The sequence below is a fragment of the Accipiter gentilis genome, chromosome W, assembly GCF_929443795.1.
Source record: "Accipiter gentilis chromosome W, bAccGen1.1, whole genome shotgun sequence".
NCBI classification, from domain to species: Eukaryota; Metazoa; Chordata; class Aves; order Accipitriformes; family Accipitridae; genus Astur; species Astur gentilis.
Window position 1 is genome coordinate 8259361 of NC_064918.1, and position 26952 is coordinate 8286312.

Here is a 26952-nt window from a genome sequence, read left to right on the forward strand (position 1 = left end):
CCTTAGTGGCAGCAAGAAATTCAGCAGATGCTCTCAGCTGGCTTTTCCATGCTTCTTGTCTTCCAAATACAAGCTGGAAAAACTTGATTTCTTTTGGCAATAGACTGCACGCTAGTTTCCCAAGAGGAATGGTAGCAGATTTGCTGCTTGAGAAATTTAGAAACACTGAAATTAGTGGAGGAAGATGGTAAGGGAGAGAAGATGGGATAAGTACAGGTGCCTACCTGTAAAATTAGTGACTTCTTGGAGAGGCTGCTGTTTCCGAGCTGCCAATGGAAACAAGTGATTTGGGTGGGGAAGGGCAGAGCAGTGACACCCATTGATAAAAGCTTTTCAACAGCCAGCTTAGTTTTATTCCATTTGTGGATACCTGAGCACTGTTCAGAGGATATGTGGACACCTCCACAGCCAAGCAAAGCCTGCTGTCAGTAGACTTGCTTTTCTTAGCTACTTTTCACACAGCTTTTAGAAGCATCCCTTGGAATCTGCAAAACAGGTTTGCAGCCGTTGCTTTAATAGCAGATGTAGCCAAGCTCCATTGTTCCTATATTGCTGGGAGGTGTCTGGCACAGGGTCTCGCTGGCCCATGTCTCTTCATCTCCCAGCTCCCTTGGCTTTCTGGGAACCAAGGAGCGCCACAAGCACAGTCCTAGTAATACCTCAGAATGGTTTGGTCTGTCTTGCCACGGACAGGGCAACCCCAGGAAGGCAGAAATGCCACAAGCTTGTTCAAGCATATTCTTTTCACAAGATAATGGCTGCAGTACAATGGGAGATACTCCAGTGGGATACACTGCAAAATGTCCAGGTTATGGTAGTTCTTTAAGTCTGAACTGTTGGCTTCCTCTGGTGTCTGCAGGAGGAGAATAAGCTAAAGCCATTTCCACTTTTTTAACAGTTCTGCTCTTCTCCTCATCAAATATGTTTTCCTTCATTCAGGCAAACCACAGTGCCTCTCCTAGTCTCTACTCCACCTCCTCCTCCTTCCCCAAGGCTTCTGTTCTTCTGTATTATCTGTATGAATTTCTGACATCCAGTCTCTAGTACCAGGTTGCCTTCACTATTCGGTCTTCTTCTGGGGCAGGGGCACAGCCAGCCTTAGAGGTGAAAGGTTCTGAATCCATAACATGCTCAGTCTCCCTAAGAGCAAATAAAATGTGAACAAGGTTGGGGTGATGCTGGCATACTCACTATGAGCACAGGCAGAGCCTACAACATCATCCGCACCACTTCTGCACAGCCAGATATTGTAGCCAACTCTGAGGATAACCTAAACTCAGATTTTTTCATAACATATTTCATGGTAAGTGAGCAAAAATGCCAAGACAAGAAGCTCATACTAGGACACCTGTGGATGAAAGCAGCTATGACTGCAATCTGGCTTTGTTCAAGGACAGTGGGAAGCAAAAATAAGGACAATCAGGATGCAAGGGAAAGATTTAGATCAGGGGCAAAGACATTATCACAGTTTGTTTGTTGCAGAAGAAATGAAGTTCTGTTATTAAGAAAAAAAGACACTTCTCAAGAAAAAGATGTAGTAGTGATTTTTTTTTTTAATCAATTAAATAGCACAAAAAAGGGCTCTTCTCCTAGATCCCCTGATAGTGCTTTGTTCACTCATGATATAGTAACAACCGTCAGTGAGTATATATGGAACACTGACTTAAAAACTGGAGAGCGAGCATGGAAGTCAGTACTTATGATATGTGTGCGAGCAAGCTGCTGCTGCCAGATCACAGCTTCAGTTTTAGTTCCAGACATCTTGCTTCTTGACTTCCTTCCTACATGCTTCAGGAGCAGCATCTCAGTGCTATGGGAAGAGGTATTGAATTTTGCAGGTAGATCCCATTTTTTCCAGTTCCCTGGTGCTTCAGGTTGGAAATTCTGCATCAGTTTTGAAATTAATTTCTTTAATCTTGCATTTCAATGAACACTATAAGAAAATACAACTAGTTGTGAGCCTATACATCTGCTTTGTGATAACATTTGATATATTTTATTCTCCCTAGGCCTGCAGGCCTTTGTATTGCTAAAGTTGTAATGGCTTCCTGAAATTTTCTGAGCAGAAGCGGAAGAACATTGCAGGTGGTTAGAGTGCCACTGGAACATGGATGAGATGGATTATCATCTTTAGATTTATAGTTTCTAAACTCTTAGTGAAGCATTATTGTGCATCATTGTGTGTTGTTAAAGACCAGATCTTCAATTGGGAGAAAACCTGAGTTAACCCACTGAATGAGGAGATTTTCATCACTCTTACTGTTCCCACCTGCTGAATGTAGAATCTTCTTCCATTTACTTGGTTTGGTTGATCTTATTTTAAATTTGAACCAAAGTCTTTGTGCAGTTTTGTGGATGAAAGAACTCTGTTGTGAACTGGTTACCATTGAATTAACGTATTTTCCTTATCCTAGAAGCTCTGAAGCCTGTATTCCATTACACAAACTCTCTCAGGCAATTAAAGGTGCAAAGTCATCATCAGCCTTTGTAATGCTTCTGATGAAGTGAAAGTCATTATAAAATAATGGGATTTTAAAAGTGCTAGTCTGACTAGGCTCTTATGCTGCACCCACCAGCTCATATTTCTCATATTACTAAATTTAGAAGTGAGACCTCAAAAGTGCTGTATTGTGGGGGCTGGGTAGGGACTCATGCAGAAAGACCAAATCCCTGATTTCCAATAGTAGAATAGTAGGAGCACCCAGCCTCTGCCTTCCCCTAGCCTCCTTCTCCCATTTACTTATTGCTAGTGTCATGTACTTATTGCTAGGGAAAAAAAAAAGCAACACAAGAATGAGCAATCTGATACGACAAGCAATGCTAGCTGAACAGGTTTACCAGAATGAAGTGTGGAGTGTCCCAACTGTTTTTTCTTCCAGGGAGGAGTGTGTTCCCAAGGCATGTCCAGTGTTTATCCCTGTGAAACTGCTCTGAACTACCCAGAGACACAGCCTGCTTCCTCAGAATTGCACCCATTTAAATGTCTTCACCGATAAGGGAGGACTTACAAGGAAGTGAAATAGGGAAAGCCTAACTATCATATGGCTTTGCTCTAGACTATGTGTGGTACTGAGCTTTACTGTGTGGTTAACAGACAACATTTAATTATTTCAGGCTCGTCGTTCCCAATAAGGGCTATTCATCATTAGATCAGAGTCCAGATGAAAAGCCACTGGTAGCCCTGGATACGGACAGGTATGCAAAGTGTTAATAAGATGATATATATTACGGTGAAAACAAGTTTTCATGCCAGAGTGCAGCACTGAAGCTAATTCCTGTTGAAACTGCTCTTGCAGGCCACTCGCACTCTTCCTTGCTGTGCCCTTCGGCATATGCTGTAACGAGTCTGTGTGTGTAAACAAGTAGGAAGAGACGTGAGTAAAGAGCACTTTGATGGAAAGGTCTGAGGGTCACAGATTAAAGTTGCTCTCCAGACTCCCTTGATGTAACTTCTCTATGCCTAAAGTACAGCTTCACAGCACGAGAAAGATAGGGCTAACCAGGGAATACAGGTCTCTAACTGTTGTTTCCTTCTTTGCTGTATTTTTTCCTTCCCTGCAGCGATGATGACTTTGACATGTCCAGATATTCCTCTTCAGGATACTCATCAGCTGAGGTGAGTTATACTCTTTCCTGCCATCCTTGCCATGAATGCTAATAGCAGAGCATCCAGAAACAACTTAGAGTGGCCTTGTGCTGCCAGAAACAGCTCCACAAGGAATTTACCAGTGGTGTAGACTCTGTGAGCCTGGAAGGGGCCATGGCAGAAACTGTGTCATGTTTCTTTCTTCCCCGGTGATCCAGTTGGCTCCGTCCCCACACTTCCATGGCACAGACACAGATCTGCCCATTGGCTGTTTTCACAGATACCTTTGGCTTTACTCAAGATTTTCCCAGTTCTGCTCAAGTCCTGCAGTGTTGGCCAATGTGGTGCAAAAGCATCAACTTGTCTGTCACAGCAGCTCAGCAACCGTCTACTTGCCAAGGACACAAAGGATCTGAGGGTGTGCTGTGATTTCCAGTTCTTATGGGGGTCAGGGTCACCCAGTGCGTGTTTACTTGGAGCACCAAAAAATTCCAGGGAGGACTTGCAGATATGAACTCTTGCCCTTTCAAAGAGAAAAGGCAGGGAAGCTCAGGCTTGTTAATCCCTCTGCATTGTTTCTCAATGTATTCCCAAGCTCTCTTGTGAATTAGTTGTTCAGACTCTGGCTACTGCTTCTGTGGGATCTGATTTTACATCCAGGGTGCTGAGCAGCCATTCTGCATGCAAGCCACTGGGAACTCTTCCCCCTTGTATCTCTTCCTTGGGCAAAATACCTCTGAAATGCAGAGAAATGGCCAAGAGCAAGGACCAGATCAAATTATCTGGGCCATCTCTGGGCCCTGATGAATTGTTGTTCACCCAGATCTGTCTAGACAGCACTTGAATCCAAGATTACAAAAAGCCAAGAGGCTTTACCACCTTTCAACTGCTATAGTGCCCCAGACTGAGAGGAGGGACTGCCCAGCTGCCTGTCAGTTTATTATCATTATTATTAAATTACTTTAAATGAGGACTCATCTTCATGGAAAGATTATTCCAGAATAAAGTAGTGTATCGACTTGCTACTCTGGAATATCTCACTCTAGATATTCTTATTCTGGAAGAAGTTAGAACAACAGAAGGCAGCCCTCACCTGTGGTCAAAAACTGGGACTCTTTCATTGATGGGACAGCTGCTAATGATAGGGAAATATATTCCAGAATAAGGGACCTCCTCCCTCTTCTGACCATCAGAAGGAAGAAGTCTCAAGTGTTTGACTGTTTGTCTCTTTGTCTGTAGCAGATCAACCAAGACTTGAACATCCAACTGCTAAAGGATGGGTACCGGTTAGATGAGATCCCAGATGACGAGGACCTTGACCTAATCCCCCCTAAATCGGTCAACCCTACCTGCATGTGTTGCCAAGCCACCTCCTCCACTGCCTGTCACATCCAGTAGTAAGGCCAGAAGGCTGTGATCAGTGCTTTCCACTATAACTGTAAAACTTAACAGCCATTGCTTCCTCCTATGGTAGGACGTGCACCTCTTTGTGTTCATGGAGCCAGGAGAAACCAAAAAGTTCATTTTATGATTGGTTAATAAGTTATTTTAAACTATGGTTAAACAAAAGAGAAGTCGCTCAAAGTGCCAGGCAGTGCCTGGCAGAACTGACTGGACTGGAGAGCAAATGCAGGAGGATCTAGAGATACCTCCTTGGTTTGTGTAGGTACCGGAGATGTTTTGTAAGGTGTCTGTTCCAGAATGGGAAGGGTCAGATGGGGCTGCAGTTACTCCTGCCCACCAAAACCAATCCGTCTACAAGATCAGGGGTGAGTCTGAGGTGTTAGGGGGTTTTACCTGTGGGAGAAGGTTAGTTCTTAATTCATTCACTAAACCTGATTCATTTGTGTGACCAAAATTATACCATAACCGGGGCACAGGAATGGGAATGGAGCAGGGCATCCTTTCTTATGGCAAGGCTAGCCAGGACTAGCATGACCCAATTCATTCACTTGCAAAGAGGACAAATAGGTGGCATTTCACTGTGAGTCAGTACTAGCTAGAGCTGTTGTGTCACATATCCAATGCAATCTATCCTTAGCTCCAAATTAAATTATCACCAAACACATCAGATTCGATCTGCAATCCATCCATGCTCTTCAGGGATTCAGTCCTTGCCCGAGAATACCATACTCCTGAGTTCAGTCCACTCACATACACTGACTTCAGCCTATACTTCATTCCTGTGAGACCCATCTGCTTCCAAAACTCTTAAAGTTTGTTCAACTAAGAAAAAATGAGTCCTGCACAAGACAGGACTAGAGCTGTGCAGTCTGAAGGTCAGTGTCAGGAAAGCTAGTTGAAGAAAGCACATTTTTACAGAGCTTGGCTGTTGATATTCTCTTGACACTGTATCTCTTGGTGCCTGTGGGAGAGATTTGTTAACACTGAAGGCATCTCTGTGGTGGTGTCAGACTTTAAGGGGGTTTTCAGTAACAGCAGGATTATAAACAGCTTCAGCTGAAAAAAAACCATGAGAGGAAACTACTGTTTATCCCATCTCTGTCCACTTGTGAACCAGGCTTGGCCTGTGTTAGAGATGTCCCACATCAGGAGCAATTGTGTTTATTTGGTGCTGGAATTGTTGGGAAACCTGACATTACATTAGGTGGCTGGACTGAATTGCCAGTTCACCAGCAGATTGTTTTGAATGCAAAATTATTTCTGGAATTAGGAAACATGTCCTCTCCCTGGCCCATCTTACACTGCTGGCTTCAGCATACACAGGACTCAGGTGATGTATGGGCTGGCATTTTTCTTGGAGATTAAATCTTTCACCACAGGCATGACTGTGTTTTCCTGCTCTGCCAGGAGGAAGGACTACCTGCCTTGTGTCAGCGCTTGCTTTAGAGCCTGGGGAAAGGAGAAAGAGAGGGCAATTCTGAGCTTCCCATCATAATTCCTGAGTCACAAGACAGAGCCTGAGCTCCATCCTGAAGGACAGATCCCCCGTCTGAAATATTTACATAGTGAGCTGAATCTTTAAGAAGTCCTCTTCATGATTAGGAGGACACTTATTTAACATCGTGGGTTTTCACTCTCTGCAGTGCAAGGCATGGTGTCATTCATGGCATGAGCAAAAGAGCAGGCACACAGGACTCCTGGGCTTTATTATTCACTAGCTGTCTGTGGGCAACTGTTAAAGCTGTGTTTGCCTCCCCTCCCTAAAACAGGGCACTGCCACCCTGGCTCCAGGCCACAGAAAGAGGACTGAGTGGCGCTGTTTACTGAGCATCCCTGCCTCCTCGTGCAGAAGTGCTGGTTAACTTGCCAGCTCCTCTAGGAAGAGAGTGTTTCTCAGTTGAATTCCTCTCCCCTTCTCATCGCCTGGTGATGCTGAGAGGGAATATTTCCAAAATGTTTCTAAAGAAGCACAAAGCATCAGGTCCCCATGTCTTTGCTTCTTCCTTCATGTGCCTGTTTTCCTCTCCAGTGCTAGCTCAGGTGTGAGGTTAGCAACTTGTCTGGAAGGGAGGGAAGAGCTCTAACAACACTGCGTAGGGAGAAAAGTTAAAAGGGAAAAAAGCATTCCTTAAGGAGTCTTTTTTTTTTAAAATGGAGAATGTAGTCAAAACCTAACAGAAATCCCATGGTCAAACCAAATCCTATAGGACACGGCCGAGTCTCTTTAAATGTTCACTAATCTAAGGCAGGACTTCGCAGTTCAGCATTGGTACCATGCAACATCTTCATCACATTCATCCTCCTGAGTCAGTCTCTGTGCCTTCCAGCTGGGCTGCACACACTCAGCCTTTCCCACAGCCCTTGCTCAGGAGCTCGGAGCATTTCAGTGTGCCTGCTATAGCAACAAGGCATCTGTTTGCATGGGTCAGCCTTGGGAGACTGCAGGTCCCACAGGTCTCCATCATGCTGCTATCATGTTCAGTCAAAGACAGAATGAAGCTTGCTGAGACTGTATCTCCCAGGGCTAACGCCTCCCCTCTGAAGGACAGACCTTCCCTGATAACCACTGCCCCATGGCACCACAACCAAGTCCTTTTATTGCCCCTATTGCTGGTTTTTGCCTGCCATGTGCCCTGAGGCATTCCCCAACCCTGCAACTGCCCTCAGCCCTTTGCATTGTGTGATGTGCACCTGCTTCCAGCACAACCCTTTAGGGTCCCTGGGAGGGAGGGAGATAGATTTAAATGTTAACTACACCCAGTGCTTCCTCCAAATACAGACAGAAGCACAAGCCAAGTGTTTTTCACTGCACACAGAAGGAGTTGGTTGCACAAATAGCTGTTTTGGCATGACAGTACAGGACCATAAAATGGCAATTTTTTGGCTTCTCCTTTCTATGCTTTGTGTTCATATATTTTATTAGGGGAATAAAGTAGAAAGGTGGGGAAAAGTAGTTACCTGTGTAGGATCATTATCAGGAAGGCTGAATGGATTAAGGCAATGCGCATGTGGCTATCATAGAAAATTGAACACTAACCCTTCTGAACTGCAGTCTCTTAAGCAGGTTATGACCATGGGGCATGTTTGTTGGCTTGTTATGGAATATGATGGATGGCCTGGTGGTATGTATTAACCGCAGATTGGGCTGGCTCTCCCTATCTGGTCTCATGTTCAGACGTTTGCTTCAGCCAGAAGGTTTTCCTTGTGCCCTTGTTGGAGGTTATGCTGTGCTGACTTCCCAGGAAGGTGTATAGATACGTGGCCATTCTGGCACTGGTCTCCTTAAACCATTCTCTGCTGCCATGGCCATGGCAAAAGCAAAGAGCACAGACCCTGACTCTCTGTCACAGCGTTATAAAGCCCTAAAATCTCAGAGCTGCTGGGCACTCTCCTAACTGCAGATTGATTGCAATAAAGCAAATCGTTCCTTGTTCCAGTCTTTGCACCAAACTAGATGATCTTCTCAGGCCCCATTTTCAGTCCCAAGTCGTACAGAATACCAAGGGGAGGAGCACCACGGAGTATGAAAGGCTGCACCGCTGTCCATCTAAATTACCATGCAAATAGGATAGCTTCCTTACATTGATGCTGGTGCCTCCACAAAGGAATTTGCATTTGATGCCTCCTAAAGCCAGACTGGATTTTTGTTAGGATTTTATGTAATTTTAGTCACCAAATTACCTGAGTTTAAGCAAACCCTTTCCTTTTATCAGATGTTAATTTTGCCCTTTAATGTGAGCTGACTTTGGACTCCAGGGTCTCAGCACTCAACTCTATCTCTGCAGTCAGTCTGCAAACTCCCTATTTCCAGATGTCTGTGTGAGGGGGAATATCCTCCTAGTGTTGAGGAAAGTCTCTAGATAGGATGGTCTAGTCTGCTTTTCTGGTGGTTGTATAATAAACTTTGGCTGAAAGAAGGCTGATGTCCAGGTGACCATCCCAAAGGCTTATTTGATGTCTTATCAGACATATCTTGAAGCCAACCCTTGGAAGAACCACTGGATCATATCTAACATTGCTGCATGTCTATCCCCAATGTGTATTCTTGGCCATTGGGTCTGCTATTCTGTTCTGGCTGTCCTGCCTGCAGATGCCTTGTGACTGCAAAAGCAGGCAGCCAAGCCTGTTGCACAGACATCGAAAGGGACTTCAGGACACTGTGCTCCCCCACGGACAGGATGGACTCAGCTGCTTCTGGTTTAGTTCTCTGACTCCTTTCTCAAAAGGAGGCACCCGCTCTGCTCAGCTGTGTGCTGGCTGACACATTGGTCTGTGATCCTGAGCAGAATCCTTTCCTCTCCATGCAGAGTCTGTCCTCGGGCTGGCCTGCAAGCTGTACAATGGCATGTAGGAGGCATGAAAAGTACAGCACCTTGTATGTGACTCAACAGAAACATGAAGATGCTTTTGAAGAAAGGAAGGACCCAGCTGGGCACCAGATAGTGTGACAGGAAAAGGAAAACAAGCAGTAACTAGAAAGGTTTCCAAGTGCTGCCTTGGCCTAGGGCAGATCCCAGTTGTCCGAGTTACTCTATCTCAGTACAGTGCTGATACCAGCAGGGAGCAAAGCTCACTTTCAGATGCACACACCAGAAACACCGTGTCCCTGAGCTGGCACCACAGCCAAATACTACTGCGGAGAGTCTGCTGGACTGTTGGAGCACAGAAATGAGATCTGGGGTCCCTTGCTGCTGTTGGCACATACTACATGTTTGCTCTAACCTCAGGCAAGTCACATCCCCTCTTGATGTTCATTCCCTTCTGCAGCACAGGGGAGAAAGCTGCCTTCCCAAGTTGCTACCACCACCCTGAATGGATGTTGCCAAGTGTGTGGCAGGCACCATTGATAGGATAGCTCTGCAAGCAAGATGAAAAAAAGCATGCTATAGAAGTTTTATGTGTATTTTCAAAGTACTACAAAGAACAGCAGCACAACTCTGCTTTCCCTCTGTTTACCATCTTCTGATGTTGCTTGCATGTGCCAGAAGGCTGCAGAGTGGAGGTTAGTAGAGAGATTAAACAGCTTTGGGGGCAAGGATGTGTTTCCCAGTTATTTGGCAGCTGGCTCTTGCACAACTGGCTTCTCAATCTGCATGCTGCCACAGAGAATGTGTAAGAAGATTTGGTGGCCCAACAGCACCATCCCCTGCTAGCGGAGTTAAGGAATTTAGGAGTGCAACTGGGATAGTGAGTGCTGATGGGAGGGAAGAGAGCATTGAAGGACTCCTTTGGGATATTCCCATGACAGTTTTGTGCTCTTACTTTTAGCATCCATGTAATGATCTGAGGATATAAACTGGCACTTTTGCCTGGGCTCTTCCTTTACCATTCTCCCTTAAAGCTCACACAGGGTATGGCCACTCTTACTTAGAATGAAGCAGGCTTTGTCACCTGGCTGCTGCTTGGCTCAGCAAGCACAGGCTGCATGTGCCACTGTAAATATACCCTGGCTTTGACCTCTACCACCCTTCAGAGCTGACTCTTCACATCACCCCCCTATTTCTACTTCTCATGTCTCAAAAGAAACATCTGCATAGATGGGCAGTGCCACAGGGCAAGCTGGGCTAGGTTGAGCCTAAGGGGAAGGCATGGGAAGGTGTTCATTTTAAGGTGCTTTTCACCTGTAGGAGAACATGGCATCCTTGTCACTTCCTTTCAAGGCTTTCCTGTGTGAGGGATTGCTCCAAAGATTGAACCACATCTCATCAGACAAACCCACCTCTGTTACAGAGCCACACAAGCCCTGAAGCAGAAGGGCCAGCAACTTAGCATAGCGGAAGAGGTTGTGACCTGGGATTACCTACAGAAGATTAATGCCAGACCAACCAGGTGCAGGTTTCTCACAGGGGCTGGCATCTGTATTTTAAGTCTCTGTGTTGTGCAGCTGAGCTGCTGTATTGCTTCAAAAAAATTACAGCTACATCCCCTCCTTTGGCCCCCTTGGCATTGGTGGCAATCCCAGAATCACAGCAGCTAAATGCTGCCTGGCTGAGCACTCTGACGGCTTGCTGAGAAGGAAAAGGCCGAGGACTAATTGAGATTACATGGAGCAGAGCACTGTGGCCCATGCAACCATGCAGCAAGCCACATCACAGAGTGGCATGGACACCAGCAGGACAGGTTGCAGCTTCCCCTGGTGCCTGTGGAGAGCAGCTCTTCCCATTGCTTCCCAGACCCAATTGCCAGCAGAAACTGGTGGTGGCTCCAAGCCTTTCTCTTTCTGTAAAAAGCTGCTCCAGCAAAAGATGGATTTGCTCCTGGAAGGAGCCCATCTCTCTGGTTGTGTCTGGTCTGTGGAGCCATTCCATAGTAACAAATGGTGATACAGGTGGTATAATTGCATCAGGGAATGGAAGGTATAAAAGAAGCCTCATTAAAATGTGACTCAGACGTGTCACAGGAAACCAGCACAGTAGGCGTCAGGAAAAGAAAAGGCCACCAAAAGGCCGTGCTGAGAAGTCCCATTATCTGTTGTTTGCCCTCCTGGAGCAGCATTTGTCCCCTAGTTGCCCATCCAGCTGCCCCAGATGAGCTCACCAGGAAGAACCTCTCTCCACCTGGGCTGCCTTCTCCCTTCTGCACTGGTCCCAAAAGAGCTGAGACTCTATTTGTTATCCACCTTCCTCCAGTCCACATGATTTGGGAGACATGAAGTTTGTTGGGAGATGTAATACAGACCCATGGAGAGAGCTGGAAAACTTGGACAAGCTCTCTTCGCAACAGCCCTTCTGTTTTTTATCACCTTCATCTCTATTCCCATCTCACTGATTTCTCTGCTCAGTTTTTTGCACGGAAAAGCTGGGATAGCAGCTGTGTTCAGCTTGTAGCTGCCTCTGTCCTGAGACAAACCCAAGGCAAACATCAGACCAGAGGGAGATCCAACAACTGTGATGGTGGGTGAGACAGAGCAGGCTGGGATTTCTCTTCACCCACTTGAAGGCAGTGGGGCTGAGGGTTAGCCAGGCTAGTGTAAAACCTTGGTGTGATCCAGCAAGCTGAGCCAGCCGCCTTCACCCTCCCAGGCTCAGCGCTGCAGGAGGTCTGGGACCTAAGCACTAGGTCCTAGGCCTGCCAGCCCATGTGCAAATAGACTGGACACCCACAGCAGAGGCACAGGTGGGAAGCCTGTCAGCTGTGCTGGGGCAGGGTGCTGTGAGATGTGCTGGTAGGGCTGTAGTTGTGCAGGGAGAAAGACTTGTAGAGGATGAAGTCTTTGCATGGGAGAAAATACAGAAAGTTTTTTTCTCCCCCTTTTTGCACATTTTTAGCCATTTTTACTCCTTCCACGGGGGTTATTGAGCCTTCAGTTTAATAAAGAAGGAAATGAGCCACCGTTAAATAGCTTTCTGAAGGGTTCTGAAAGCAGACACCACTTGCATGCAGAGCTGGTCTGTGCCTAACATGCAACTTCCAGACCTCATTGTACATTCTGTAGTTGAGTCACCATGTGCGCTGTGGGGACTGGGATGGAAGAGTCAGCGCTGACTATCATGTCAAACAGTCACAGCTTCCCAAACTGAAGAAGAATCAGATGAGGAAGTGGGGAAAGCAGCAGTGACAATAGAAGGATAGCTAGTTGTCACAGGTAAACTTTGGTATCCGTGTCCAGTGGCTAGTTCTAGAATCGCAAGCCTTGTTATATTGCACACATCCTCCTTCCACTCCTTTTTTCTCAAAGCAGCTATCATCTCCCCCCCAGCACCAGTGATAAGCATCAGAGGCAGTTGCACCAAAGTGACTCTCAGCCCAGTTCTGCATCCCCCTCTCCCACCCAAACCCAAGGCAGTCCGGACAGTTGTTGGACATCGCAAGTCTTAATTTTTATTAACTCTGCTTGGGTTTCTTTCCTCGTGTACAATAGCTTCCTCCCCATGCACTCTAGCAGGGCAGTACAGGAGGCTCCAACCATGTCCCAAGAAGTTTCTATGCCCCCTGGCAGCACCTTGCAGACATGCACCTTACTGGGAATGTACTGGGTCAATGCTGGTGAGATCTGACGCTGCTGATCTTGCATAGGTGGCAGCCGATGGGGATCCACCAGGAGAAGCTGGCAGGAAGTGGCTACTGTCCCTTTTCTTTTCTTTTTTGAGGGAGAGGGGAATTTTTTTGGCATTATGATTATTGTCCACCTTCCAGTGGCCAAGTTCTGGGCTGCATTAATAACTGGGGTTAATTGGCTGTCCGGGCAGGTATGGAGCTTCACACCAACCTTAATAGCAAACACCATGGCTGTATCCAGAGCCTGGATACAAGCTGGGTTTCTCCCGTGCTGGAAAAGTGATTTCAGCAGGCTCCAGATAGCCATTTCTGGCATAAAGGGAAATAGCACTCCTCAGAGTCTGGATCAAATCTGTACTTCCATTTCGTGTCCTCAGCTTGGAAAAAAATCAACCCAAGCAAATGCTTCCACGGTCTCCTTTCCCCATGTGGTGCCTGGCACCCCAGGGGAGAGGATGGCAGGAGGCAGTTGAGGGTCACCAAAAGCAATATCCTTTTTGGATGTATTTAATGGAAATATTTTTCAGGAGGCGAGACCTCCTGACCTTTGCGTTAATCTCAGAGCAGGAGATTAATTTCCAGCTGTCCTTGCATATAGTGAAACAGAGCTGAAACAGCCAATTGCAGAGTACAGTTAAATGTAGGGTTTGACCTGAATAGCCTTTTCATTAGACAGATAAATTTGTTGTAGCTTGACCTTAGTCCACGTCAAGAACCTGCTAATTATTTGACATGCAGAGTGTATTAATGCTGCACTTAACTTGGCCATTGGTTTTATTATCTGGGTTTGGGAGTTTTTTCACTCCCAGAGCATCAATCTGCATCTTGTATGGGTTTTTTTTCTTTCTTTTTTCCTGTTCAGAACATGTAGCACACTGTTGTACTTCTGTTCCTGTCCACATAGAGTATTGCCTTAAACAGATCAGTTGTGTTTTGGTTTGTTTTGGGTTTTCTTTTTTCTACCATCAGTTTTATGCATTAATTTATCTTAAAATGTGGGGTTTTTTGAAAAACATGAAACGTATAATTTTTTTTTTTAACATTTCCATTGCAGTATTTATCATTGTTACTGGTTGTGTGTAGTGTAACAGAATTAATATTAAAAAGCATACATATGAAAACCAGCCTGCCAGACTGTCATTGGAGCGAACCGTAGTGAGAGGGTATGAACCACACCATTTCCTCTGAGCCCCCAGCTGAAATCAGGGGGTGCCAGCCTTCACGCCATGGCCAATACCAGCCTGCTTGGGCCCAGTAGAAGCAGCTGGTGTGGAGCTGTTCCGTATGGCACAGTTAAACCCGCTGGGGCCGGCCAGCCCCCCAGCCATTTGGGAAGGTTTTTCCTCAAGGCAGCGGGAAGGCGTATTGGGCAGGACCCAGCCCCCGCATCTGGGCTCCGCCTCTCCTCCTGACAGCAGCAGTGCTTCATACAACATCGATGGGCGAAATAACCTTTTCTCCAGCCTTGCAGCCATTTCTGCCCCTTAAAGCTGTTGGCACGAGAGCTGAGCACTGATTTGAGAGGCCAACATCATCAGCAGCTGGAAATCCCAGGGACTGGTGGGGACAGCCACAGGGGACCACTGGCTCACTCTGGCAGCTGATCCAGTGCAGGGTGAGTCATCGTCCCATCCCTGTCCCCGCCCCCCCCAACCAAGAGGCTCAGACCCCACCTCTCTGCAGAGTGGTGCTCCCCAGATCTGTGCTCCAAGGCCACAGGGGTGGGGAGGGGGAGGTATCACTGACACCCCCATGTCCACCCTCTCACTGGCTCCCAGGAGGGGACAGGGCTGATGGAGAGCCTGAGCCTGTCTCAACAGAGACCAGCAGGGTGTGAAAATCAACAGCAACTTGTTTTCTTCATTTCAACAGCACATCCCGTCCCCTGTAACAAAAAGAACAGAGCTCAGCAGCCCTTCAGGGGGATGAGTTGGCATCCACCTTGCCAAGATGGACATAGGTCTTCACCGGTCATCCCCAAAAATGTGGCAGCAGAGGGGTCGGGCTTCTGAGAGCCCTCACAGGGCTGGAGTCAGGAGCAGAGCAGAGCTCCGAGTTGGCACTGTGTGACAAGCCAAGCCAGAGCAGGGTTTCTGCTCGGCTCCCCGTCTCAGAGAAAAGCAAACCTGGTTCATGCAAATCCCTCCCTGGCACAACCTGGCTGCCTCTGCACTGAGATAAACGAGGATTGCTCACTCCAGCCGCGGAGCCCATTGCGGCACTCAGGACAGGAAAGCAAATAAGCCACACAGGATCACCTAAATCCAGCTTTTCAATTAAAAAGGGCAGACAGAGCAGGCAGTAATTACCCTGGCTACACCAGCAGGCTGGGCCAGCAGTGCCTGGTGCTGTGCCCTGGGCACTGGCTGCACAGGTGTGGTGCTGTGCTATGCTGTGTACACACAGCTAGGTTGCTGTAGGATTTCCAAGGAAATACGGGAGAGAGGGGCTGGAAAAGCAACAGTTACTGGTCCTGCGCCTCCCAAAATAAAATTATCTTGACTAGGACCAGCTGAAACTGTTTCCTACCATTGTTAAGCTAATTACCTGCAGGAGGGAGGAAGCCCAGAGCCAGGACAAAGCCAATAGGGTACAGTTATGCCCATGAAGTGATGCAGACAGCAATTATTGTGCCCTAGCCCAGGACCTGCTATTCTTGGGAGTGCAGCCACAGGGCTGACAGCCACCAAATCTGAGCACTGCAACACCTCTCCCAGCCCTGGTCCTGGAGGAATCCCTGAGCCGTGGCCTCGCTGTGGGGAGGTGTCTGTGGGACATTGCATGTATTCTGTGGACATGCAGCTCTCCCCACACAGGCTAACAAGCATGCAGGCTCCGATGTGAAGCACACTGCAAACTGGCTCGTCTCTTGCAGCCTCGTTAGGCTGTGCGTTATGAGGGAGCTGGCAGAGAGCATAGAGAGGGATGTCACTGCTGTGCAGGGACAGAAATGACTCCTGCAACTAGGGCACCTGTCTGCCCTGCAAGACCCCAGCCTTCTTGGGCTTTGTCAGCTGTAGGAGATTGGCTTTGTCCTGTAACTCCCTTTTCAACCTCTGCTGGCCCCATACCTGGTGGCCCTGGTGCACCCACCCCATCTCCTGCTCTGCAAAGCATCCAGATGCCTACGAACACCCTGGGTGCAGGGGGAAAAGGAGCCATTGATGCCTGACCATCCTCCATCCCCCAGTTTTGGGCGAGTGGGAAACTTTGGCGGGGGGGGAAATCACAGTGCTGCTACAACCCCCATGACCACCGACTACAGAGAAGTGGGGCTTGGTGCTTGTGGCAGGTCTCTGTCATTAGACCCTGCCCTGTAATTGGCTTCACCATGTGCCCCAACACTCGCAAAGGCAGGCACTGCCACATAGCCTGGGCATCTCTCCTCATTTGCTGCTGTCTCTAGGCATTAAGGATGCCCCCCAGTGCAAAATCTGGTGAGCCAAGGTCAGCCTGAGCAGCTGATTAAGGTGGCGATGCAGGAGTACTACAGGAATGCCATCGACCCTGCTGGCTGGCCAGGTTCGAAGGTACCGCTGAGGTCCCAACCGTCCCCCTCCAGCATCACACAGGGTATGTCTCCATGGGCCATGGGGACAGGGGGATGAGGGTAGTGGGAGCAGCTATGTTCATCCTCCCTTTTGCATCCTGCGTTCCCCCCCCCACAGTAGTGAAGGGACCCTCCCTCAGCATCTGCACTCGTGGCTTTGCCACGGCCGCCCATGCCTATCCCTGCACTGAGACAGTCCCAGGGATGTCTGCAGGTCCCCAGGGCTTGCTCCCCCAGTGGCCCCTAAATACCCCCTGGTGGTAGGTGCTGCCTGGGGGACAACCTCCTGGCACACCATAGCCTCCAGGGACCAAGGCTGCATGGGCAGGGATGAGTAACTGATGGGCTGGAAGTGGTGGGTGTCACCTTCATCACAGATCCTTAACAAGGACTCTGGGAGCAGGACCTCTGACATGCCCTCTGGCCCTGTGGCATTGCATTTCGGGGAGAGGGGGAACAGTCAGGATGCTCTGGCCATCCCCCTGCATCCCTGGCACCACAGGACACCCCCACCTGTCGGTTTTGTGTTGCAGAGAAGTACAACACAGTTTTTGACAATGAGGATAAATACATCACCTGGAGAATGGGTCCCTACAACAGCACAGCCTGGAATGAGCACTCCTCCTACCTCCCCCTCCTGCCCAAGGTAGGGTCTGGCCCCTCCCGCCCCTCAAAACTGGAGCCACTAGCACCTCAGGCTCCACAGCAAAAGGGTGGCAATCCACCAAAGGTTTGCCATCGCTCCTTGCAGGAGACGAGAATGGAGACCTTCCTGCGCAGTATACCTGTGTCATGCCACCCAAAACCCTCCTGCCTCAATCAATCCAGTAATTACCCTCTACCTGCCCCTGTGCTTTGGCTGTAGCTGTGCCTGTGCTGTGCCAGTGTGTTGTGGTTTAACCCCAGCCAACAACTAGGCACCACGCAGCCACTCACTCACTCCCCCCCCACCCAGTGGGATGGGGGAGAAAATTGGGAAAAGAAGCAAAACCCGCAGGTTGAGATAAGAACAGTTTAATAGAACAGAAAAGAAGAAACTAATAATGATAATGATAACACTAATAAAATGTCAATAGTAATAATAAAAGAATTGGAATGTACAAATGATGCGCAGGGCAATTGCTCACCACCCGCCGACTGACACCCAGCTAGTCCCCGAGCGGCGATACCCCCATCCCTACTCCCCCCAGTTCCTATACTAAATGGGATGTCACACGGTATGGAATACCCCGTTGGCCACTTTGGGTCAGGTGCCCTGGCTGTGTCCTGTGCCAACTTCTTGTGCCCCTCCAGCTTTCTCGCTGGCTGGGCATGAGAAGCTGAAAAATCTTTGACTTAGTCTAAGCATTACTTAGCAACAACTGAAAACATCAGTGTTATCAACATTCTTCTCATACCTAACTCAAAAACATAGCACTGTACCAGCTACTAGGAAGACAATTAACTCTATTCCAGCTGAAACCAGGACACAGTGGCTGTCCAGGTGATAGGCTGGTTGCTTCTCCTCATCCTTACCCTCATCATCCCTCTGCTTGCATGCTACACAGGCTGTTGCGGCTCTCACCACTGTCCCTGCAGCCTGTGTACACCGTGATGGGGAGGGGACCCTTCCAGGGCTGCTACAGCCCCTGCTCTGGGCACCACTACTGCCTGTGAGGGATGTACTACTACATTGATGGAGCTTCTGCCATCAGAAGGCATCTCCACACGCTAGCAGAGAGGGCTGTAAGGTTGGGATGGATTGCCTTGCTTTGGGTGGCTTACCATGGGATGGGATGGGTTGGGATGGACATGACCCCCTCTCGTCCTTGGGGCCACCACTCACCCTACTTCTGCTGTCTCTTGCAGGAGAATCCTGTGCTGCACTTACAGCCCCAGAGCAATGGTCTGTTGTCGTGGTTTAACCCCAGCCAGCAACTAAGCACCATGCAGCCATTCACTCACTTCTCCCCGACCCAGTGGGATGGGGGAGGGAATTGGGGAAGAAATAGTATAACTCGTGGGTTGAGATAAGAACAGTTTAACAGAACAGAAAGGAAGAAAATAATAATGATAATAATAACAATAATAAAATGACAACAGCAATAATAAAAGGATTGGGATATACAAAACAAGCGATGCACAGTGCAATTGCTCACAGCTCACCGACTGATGCCCAGTTAGTTCCTGAGCATCGATCCCCCCCCGCCAGGCCAACAGCCCCCCAGTTTATGTACTAGGCATGATTTCACATGGTATGGAATAACCCTTTGGCCAGTTTGGGTCAGCTGTCCTGTCTGTGTCCCCTCCCAACTTCTTGTGCCCCTCCAGCCTTCTTGCTGATGGCATGAGAAGCTGAAAAATCCTTGACTTAGTCTAAACACTACTTAGCAACAGCTGAAAACATCAGTGTGTTATCAACATTCTTCTCATACTGAATCCAAGACATAGCACTATACCAGCTACTAGAAAGAAAATTAACTCTATCCCAGCTGAAACCAGGACAATATCCACCCCTTATTCTATACCATTTACATCATGCCCAGGTCCCATACTTTCCAATACATCCTAATTAATCACCATCACCATCACCTTTCCTGTCCTTTGAAATATATGTGTGTATATATATATATGTATACACACACAGAGATATCATTCCCTTAGTCTATGGGACATCCCTATAAAATGTCTGTTGAGTTCATTTAGTTCCCAACTTTGGGCTCCATCTGTCATAATATCCTTTCTGGGCAGGAGGGATGGTGTGAAGTACTCTCAGTCAGCAGAGCAGGATCAGGCTTCGGTGCAGTGTGGCAAGTGGGTGACACTGGGCACAGCAGGAGGATGGTGTGTAGTGTTGGATTGTTGCATGCTGAAGGCAGTTCTGGTCCCATCACTGTGGCGCTTTGCTCAGTTTTATCACAGTTCATTCTTGCTTGATCTAAGTGATTCTTACTGTAATACCATTGATATAGCATATAAAAATTATAGTAATGATAACATACAGTAGAAGGGCTATATAGCAATTAACATCATACAATTTAATTCATTGGCTATTCTTACCTAAAATCAAATCCCCTTGAGGCACACATCGGATTTCCCCATCCTTTCGCATCACCCACCAAGTACACCCAGGTCCCTGAGCAAAAGCAATCCTGCGGATGGGTTTGTATCTGCCTGAGGCAGGAGAAACCCAGACTGTCTTCCCTTACATATTTTTTATGTGCACTACAGGGACTTTATCTCCTTCTACAGCACGTAAAAATTTGGATTTGGCAGGGCCGGCCCGATTGGCAGATCCTCTGGTGTTGACTAACCAGGTGGCTTTTGCTAAATGTGTATCCCAATGTTTGAAAGTTCCACCCCCCCCAGTGCTCTCAATGTAGTCTTTAACAGTCCATTGTATTGTTCAATTTTCCCAGAGGCTGGTGCGTGATAGGGGATGTGATATACCCACTCAATGCCATGCTCTTTGGCTCAGGTGTCTATAAGGTTGTTTCGGAAATGAGTCCCGTTGTCTGACTCAATTCTTTCTGGGGTGCCGTGTCGCCACAAGACCTGCTTTTCAAGGCCCAGGATAGTGTTCCGGGTGGTGGCATGGGGCACAGGATATGTTTCCAGCCATCCGGTGGTTGCTTCCACCATTGTAAGCACATGGCGCTTGCCTTGGCGGGTTTGTGGGAGTGTGATATAGTCAGTCTGCCAGGCTTCCCCATATTTATATTTCACCCATTGCCCTCCATACCACAGGGGCTTTAACCGCTTGGCTTGCTTAATTGCAGTACGTGTTTCACGTTCATGGATCACTTATGCAATAGTATCCATGGTCAAGTCCACCCCTCGATCTCGAGCCCGTCTATATGTTGCATCTCTTCCCTGATGGCCTGAGGTGTCATGGGCCCACTGAGCCATAAAGAGCTCACCCTTATGTTGCCAGTCCAGGTCCACCTGAGCCACTTCAATCTTGGCAGCCTGGTCCACCTGCTGCTTGTTTTGATGTTCTTCAGTGGCCCGACTCGGGTACGTGAGCATCTACATGACGTACTTTTACAACCAGATTCTCTAGCTGGGATGCAATATCTTGCCAGAGTGCGGCAGCCCAGATGGGTTTACCACTGCACTGCTCTGCTTCCATTGCTTGTAACCACCCCCACAGGGCATTTGCCACCATCCATGAGTCAGTACAGAGAGCGAGCACTGGCCACTTTTTCAGCAATGTCTAACTCTAGCTGGATGGCTTTCACCTCTGCAAACTGACTTGATTCACCTTCTCCTTCAGCAGGTTCTGCGACTTGTCGTGTAGGACTCCATACAGCAGTGTTCCACCTCCGATGTTTTCCCACAATGCGACAGGACCCATCAGTGAACAGGGCATATTGCCTCTCATTTTCTGGCAGTTTATTATACAGTGGGGCCTCATCAGCATGCATCACCTCCTCCTCTGGTGACATTCCAAAATCTTTGCCTTCTGGCCAGTCCGTGATTGTTTTTCCTCGCAATTCACGTACCCATGCATCTAGGACTGAGGTAGGTTTTCCATCCCACTTCATCATATCCTCTCCGTGTTCACTCAGGTAAGACCACAGGGTACCCCATGGTGTGTACCTTCTATCTCCTCTCTCTTGAGCAGAGGGATGCTTATTCCTAATAGCTGAGATATGGGTCCATACAGGTGGGAGGCAGAACTTATCTTCAAATTGCTGCAACTCTCGGGACAGTTTCTCAGCTAGTACGTCTGGCAGTTTCTCCACAGCCGAGACGAGGGAGGAAGAGAGACTTTCTTTGTATTGCCGGAGTCAGCCAGCCACTTCATCCACTGTTGGTCCCGCTTCATCTTTCCAGTCCATTACTGCCAATGAGTTGGCATACGACGATGGTGCGCTCCATGTAAACTTCTGCCACATGGGTCGTGTGCAGTGGACTTCATCTGTATCTGTGGGTAACTGCACATTGTCTGGGTCATAATAAACCATCGCCCACACGGCTCATTCACTCAGGTACTGCATACCTTTCTCCGTGGTAGTCCACTTGCTTGGATGACATACAACATCTTCCTTGAAGGGGTACCTTTCCCTTATGCGTGACAGAAATCACATCCAGAGGCTGAGGGCTTGTGTCTTTTTTCCAATCTCTTTGTCAATGCCCCCTTCCCTAGACAGGGATCCCAGCTGCTTGGCTTCCCTACCCTCTAATTCCAAGCTACTGGCTCTGTTATCCCAGCATCAGAGCAGCCAGGTGATAATGTGCTCGCCTGGATGACGGCCGAAATATTTTCGCATATCTCGCAGTTCACTTAGGGATAGGGATTGGGTGATTACCCCTGGTTCTGTCTCTTCCTCCTGTTCTCGTGATGATCCTGGTTCATCTTCATCCCTCACTATGCAAACTGATTTTTTATATTTCTTCTTCTGTATAGGGGCAACTGATACTGGCACTGGTTGGTTCTCTGGTTCAGCTGCATCACCCATCGCTGGGGTTTGAGTAGCCTCAGTGCTTGTTGCTGGGGTTTGAGTGGCCACAGTGTCTGCCACCAGGGTCTGAGTAGCAGCAGTACCTGTCGCGGGGGTTGATCTCTGGGTGGTATTTCTAAATAGTTGTTTAACCCTAAACAAGACCTGAACCACATTCAGGAACATGCTGGTTCCTAGCAATAGGTACATGCTGGTTTCAACATCCCAAGGATATTCAATAATTGCAAAATTCTCAAACGCTATTGTAATTAGCTTGGCGGAGAAGGGGAAGATGTGGGAAGATGTCTCCCCCAGAGGTTGGCTCCCCGAGGAGAAAAGGTAAAAAGTGTAATTATTAATAGTTACCACTAGATGGCTCCCGAAGTACAGAGGTGACGGCAATGCTGAGTACAAATACCAGATTAGTCCCACGACCGATAATTTTATCGTACCATAAACCAGTGTTACATAGTACAGCAAAGCGAAAACCTTAATCCACCTCACCTTATGGGCGATAAGCAGCAGCATAGGGACTATATACGGCAAGTGAGGTGATACATAACACAACTCTAAGAACGAGCGCCACAACTCTAAGAGCCGATAAATCAACATTGTGACCAGCAACTATTAAACTAATATAATGAATGCTTGTAACAAATTCCTTTTAACACACTCTGGTCAGATCTGTCATTATCACAACCCTTCGTGCCCCACGTTGGGCGCCAAAAAAAGGACCATCGTGGTTTAAACCCAGCCAGCAACAAGGCACCACACAACTGCTCACTCACTCCCCCCACCTCCCAGTTCGATGGGGAGGAGAATCGGAAAAAAAGTAAAACTGGTGGGTTGAGATAAGAACGGTTTAATAAATAAAGTAAAATAAAATGTAATACTAACAATAATAATATACTACTACTAATAATCATTATTATTATTATTGTAATGAAAAGGAATATAATAAAAAAAAAACCCACCAAGAAAAAACAAGTGATGCACAATGCGATTGCTCACCGCCCGAGCAGCGATCCACCCCTCCTAGCCAACTTCCCCCAGTTTATATAGTGAGCATGACATTCTATGGTATGGAATATCCCTTTGGCTAGTTCAGGTCAGCTGTCCTCACTATGCTCCCTCTCAGCTTCTTGTGCACCTGCTTGCTGGCAGAGCATGGGAAACTGAAAAATCCTTAACTTAGGATAAGAGCTACTTAACAACAACTAAAACATCAGTGTGTTATCAACATTATTTGCACACTAAATCCAAAACACACTGTACCAGCTACTAAGAAGAAAATTAACTCTATCCCAGCTGAAACCATGACGTAGTCCCATAATTGCTGGCTCTCGGTCACATAATTTCCATGTCTGATTAGTCCTTGCTAACCCAAGTCCTGTGAAGCATCCTTGTTCTTGGCTCCATTGTCAGTTTGATGGGTTTTTCCTCTTCATTTTGCATTTCACGGTGAATTTAATTGGAGTGAAGTGATGAGCAAGTGAAACTTCATCTCCTCATGGGGACATGGTATTATCCACCACATCTTCAAACACAGGGATCACTTGCCAGCCACTCAAATGCAGCCCTGTCTGGTGTGGGACTGGTGCTGCTTTCTGGCATGCAGCAGCTGGGAGAGCATGCAAAGCCAAATATTTCACTAATCTAAAACCCGAGGGATTCAGAGGAACAGCACAGTCATCCATTAGGCTTTCACCCCAGCCTTGGAGCCAGCAAGACTCTTTATGAGACTGGGGACATCAGCGAGCAGCTTAAAATCTGAGCTCAATCCTGAACCCTCAGTGTCATCCCAGAAGAACTCACACCAGGTCCCTGGGATGAGGAGGGTTGGGGCTCTGGCAGGGGTCTCTGTTTGGTATTTTAGGGATGAAATCTTCCTCTCTCCTTGGACAGCCTCCTTCAGGCATAAGTGTAAATGCTCATTAGCTTTCATTTCAGCTGTCTGGCCTTTTGCAGGTTTTTCTGTCTGAGTGCCTGGTTCAAAGTGCTTGTGAAAGGATCGTCTTCTGCTATCCTGGGTTGTTGCGGAGGATCCACAGGGGAAGTCATGCACAGACCAATGTGATCAAGTGAAGTCCATTTATTACAACTTTTAGCACAGTTATATACCTTATGTGCTTCCGCACGCGCCTTATACAATACCCTAATTGGTACAATACCCCGGTTCACGCGACACTATCTTATCCTCTTGGCTGTGCAAGCTTCTTCATGAGGTGTCCAGCAGTTACTTATCTCATTCTTCGGCATCCAGGAGTTGCTTGTCAGGCTCTTCTTATCTTCCTTTTTCTGAGTGTACAAGGACACAGCATCCTTGTCTGCTCCTGCACTTTGTAAACTTATGCTTCGTTCCCACCTAACGGCTGGATTGCTCACATGCTCTCGCCCAGCCAAGAAATCCTCAACAATTCCCCCTTTTTGTTTTTGAGCAATCTAGGCTTGCTTAATAACTTGGGATGCCATTTTTTCTTAACAAGCTGAACAAGGTAAAATTATTACAATAGCTAAAATCACAATAACTACAACAATGCCCGTAATTCTTTGAGCCAACCTGTTACCCCTAGTGACCCAGACCATGAGGACTATGAGGAAGATGAACCATCCATATATTCTTGTACCATCTTGCTTCGTGCACTCAGCCCAGCAATCGGTAGGTGCCAGCTTTCCATGGGCGTCCCCACAGAGGCAATGATGGCCTCACCGTACACCAGCCCGATGCTCTTCAGAAAATCCCGGTATTTATACATTTGCAGAGGAACGGGTTTTAGCACATGTGGCCAGCGGGTGCCAAAAGTCCACCTTGGTTGCAATCTATGACGCATGCACTCGCTGGCCAGGCGTGCTGAACGATTCATAGCTATCTTGTCTATTGGTTCGTGGGCTTTACGATATAGTTGCGATGCACAGAGAATCTTGACCTGTCATGTTAGCCAAGGTGACCTATACATTAGTTTTCGGCTGAGGTAGTATTCATATTGCCACATCATCTATGATGCTCCAGATGATAATGGTCGTGCAAATTGAACAGGAGTCCGTCGTGGGCCTGTATCTGTGGAAACACAATCAACCTCGTTCCCAGGTTATTAATGGAAATAGACCTTACCCCTAATTTTGGCTTTAACTAACTTTTACATTTACCCCACACTGTCTTCCCGTAATCACACTATGTTTAATCAAATTATGCTTAACACACTTTTTACCTAAAGCAAGTTCTATATACAATAAGGCACACTGTTCTACGTCCTCTACAAGTGATATTCTATTAGTCAGAATCTGTCGGATCAGTGGCTCCAGCACCCGCCGGTGCCATGCCACTTGCCATTGGGACAATTCCGGGTCCAGCATCAGTGCGAAGCCATGGCTTGACCCACTTAGCCGGGATCTCCCAGTAAGTTTTACTTCTGCTGATCCGCACCATTTCCCGGATTCTGGGTCCTTATACATTACCATGATTCCTGTACTTTGTCGCGTCCTTTCTGCCTGTAAAAGAACATGATGCACTACCATTGGTGGGTCTTTGTGATCACCTGTCAATCTAAGATAATTTAGCACAAATAAGGCTTTGGCCAATCGTTCCTCTGGGAGTAAGCCCTGAGTTCCCCCCTTTTGTTTTTGCAGCATGTTCTTTAGGGTCTGGTTGGCCCATTCGACAATAACCTGTCCTGTGGGAAGATGTGGAATACCCGTACCATGGTGAATTCCCCACAAATTACAAAATCGAGCAAATCGTGTAGAACCATAGGCTGGGCCGTTGTCCATCTTAATTTCTTTAGGCACCCCCAGCACTGCAAAAGAAGCGTGAAGATGTCATTCAATATGTAAGGCCTTTTCTCCAGTTCGTGCCGTGGCCCACATGGCAGCAGAATAGGTATCAATACACACATGCACAGAACTATTTGCACCAAACCACATGACATGGGTGACATCCATTTGCCACAACTGCAATGGCAAAAGACCTCGTCGGTTAACCCCACAGCCCAAGCCCAGCCCTTCCTTTTGACAATCGGGGCATGCTTTAACGATACCTTGGGCATCAGTAAGTGGTAAGTCAAATTGCTTTGCTAACATCCTAGCAGGTTGGTGCAAGAACGCATGTGATTGCCGTGCTTTGTTGAAAACGATTCCCTGGAGGAGGCTCCCATGCCGCTGCAACCCATTGGTCAGCTCTGTCATTTCCCGTTTCTCATCTGCACGTGCGCTCGTACCCAAGAGTTCTACCAGAGAGGCCATATTGTCATTAGTGATACCGCAAAGATTCCGCACCCACTGGATATCTCCCACAAGCTTCTGGACATCATGTACCCTTGAAATTTCTCATGTTATTTGAACTTTCTGAGGTTTAACATTACTAGCATCTATGTGCCACCCCAAATACTTCCAAGGTGCTGCCTTTTGCACCTTTTCAGGAGCGATTATTACTCTGCGATGGCTTAAGATGTCCTGCAATTGAGTTAAAATTTCATCCTGTGGCAAGTTCCTTCCTGCTATCAAAATGTCATCTGTATAATGATAAATAATGGACTGAGGAAACTGCTTTCTTACAGGCTCTAATGCCCAGGCCACATACACCTGACACATCGTGGGGGAATTGTGCATTCCTTGCGGTAACACGACCCAATGGTATCTCTTATAGGGCTCTGCCTTGTTAATCGATGGTACCGAAAAGGAGAACCGTTCAGCGTCATCTGGGTGCAAGGGAATGGCGAAAAACCCCAGTCTTTTAGATCTATAATTAACAAATCCCATTCTTCTGGAAGCATAACTGGAGATGGCAAACCTGGCTTGCAGGGCTCCCGTACTGTGCATCACCGCATTCACAGCTCTGAGATCATGTAACAGTCTCCATGTCCCACTTTTCTTGGGAATGGTAAATATTGATGTATTCCATGGACTAGTAGAAGGAACAACATGTCCTGCTCTCAATTGGTCCTCAACTAACTCTTGTATTTTTAGCAGCCTTTCAGAATTTAGCAGCTACT

At 47.4% G+C, this 26952-nt stretch overlaps 2 protein-coding genes and 1 long non-coding RNA gene across 8 annotated transcripts in view; 2 read left to right on the top strand and 1 right to left on the bottom strand.

The window, feature by feature from the left end:
• LOC126035388 (protein FAM219A-like) overlaps nt 1-14078 on the top strand; it is a 142527-nt gene extending 128449 nt beyond the window's left edge. For 4 of the 5 annotated variants that reach the window (XM_049793942.1, XM_049793945.1, XM_049793946.1 and 1 more), the window contains 3 exons: nt 3115-3195; nt 3562-3616; nt 4826-14078. In XM_049793942.1, the coding sequence (XP_049649899.1) occupies nt 3115-3195; nt 3562-3616; nt 4826-4984 (295 nt within the window). In that variant the 3' untranslated portion in view covers nt 4985-14078. The remainder of the gene's footprint in view (nt 1-3114; nt 3196-3561; nt 3617-4825) is intronic. The other variant, XM_049793943.1, reaches the window with a different exon arrangement.
• Nucleotides 14079-16236: 2158 nt separating this feature from the next.
• On the top strand, nt 16237-17403 carry LOC126035553 (spermatid-specific manchette-related protein 1-like). The gene is given in 5 exon segments (XM_049794195.1): nt 16237-16267; nt 16403-16495; nt 16498-16518; nt 17072-17184; nt 17290-17403. Coding segments are annotated over 5 exon segments (372 nt in total).
• Nucleotides 17404-24908: 7505 nt separating this feature from the next.
• LOC126035430 (uncharacterized) lies at nt 24909-26470 on the bottom strand. 2 transcript variants are annotated; one of them, XR_007504930.1, is made up of 3 exons: nt 26393-26470; nt 25631-26276; nt 24909-25022 (listed from the first exon to the last, which is right to left on the bottom strand). It is a non-coding gene; the product is annotated as an uncharacterized LOC126035430 (long non-coding RNA). The 2 variants fall into 2 exon arrangements; XR_007504929.1 differs by lacking the exon at nt 24909-25022 and adding an exon at nt 25240-25433.
• Nucleotides 26471-26952: the final 482 nt, after the last annotated feature.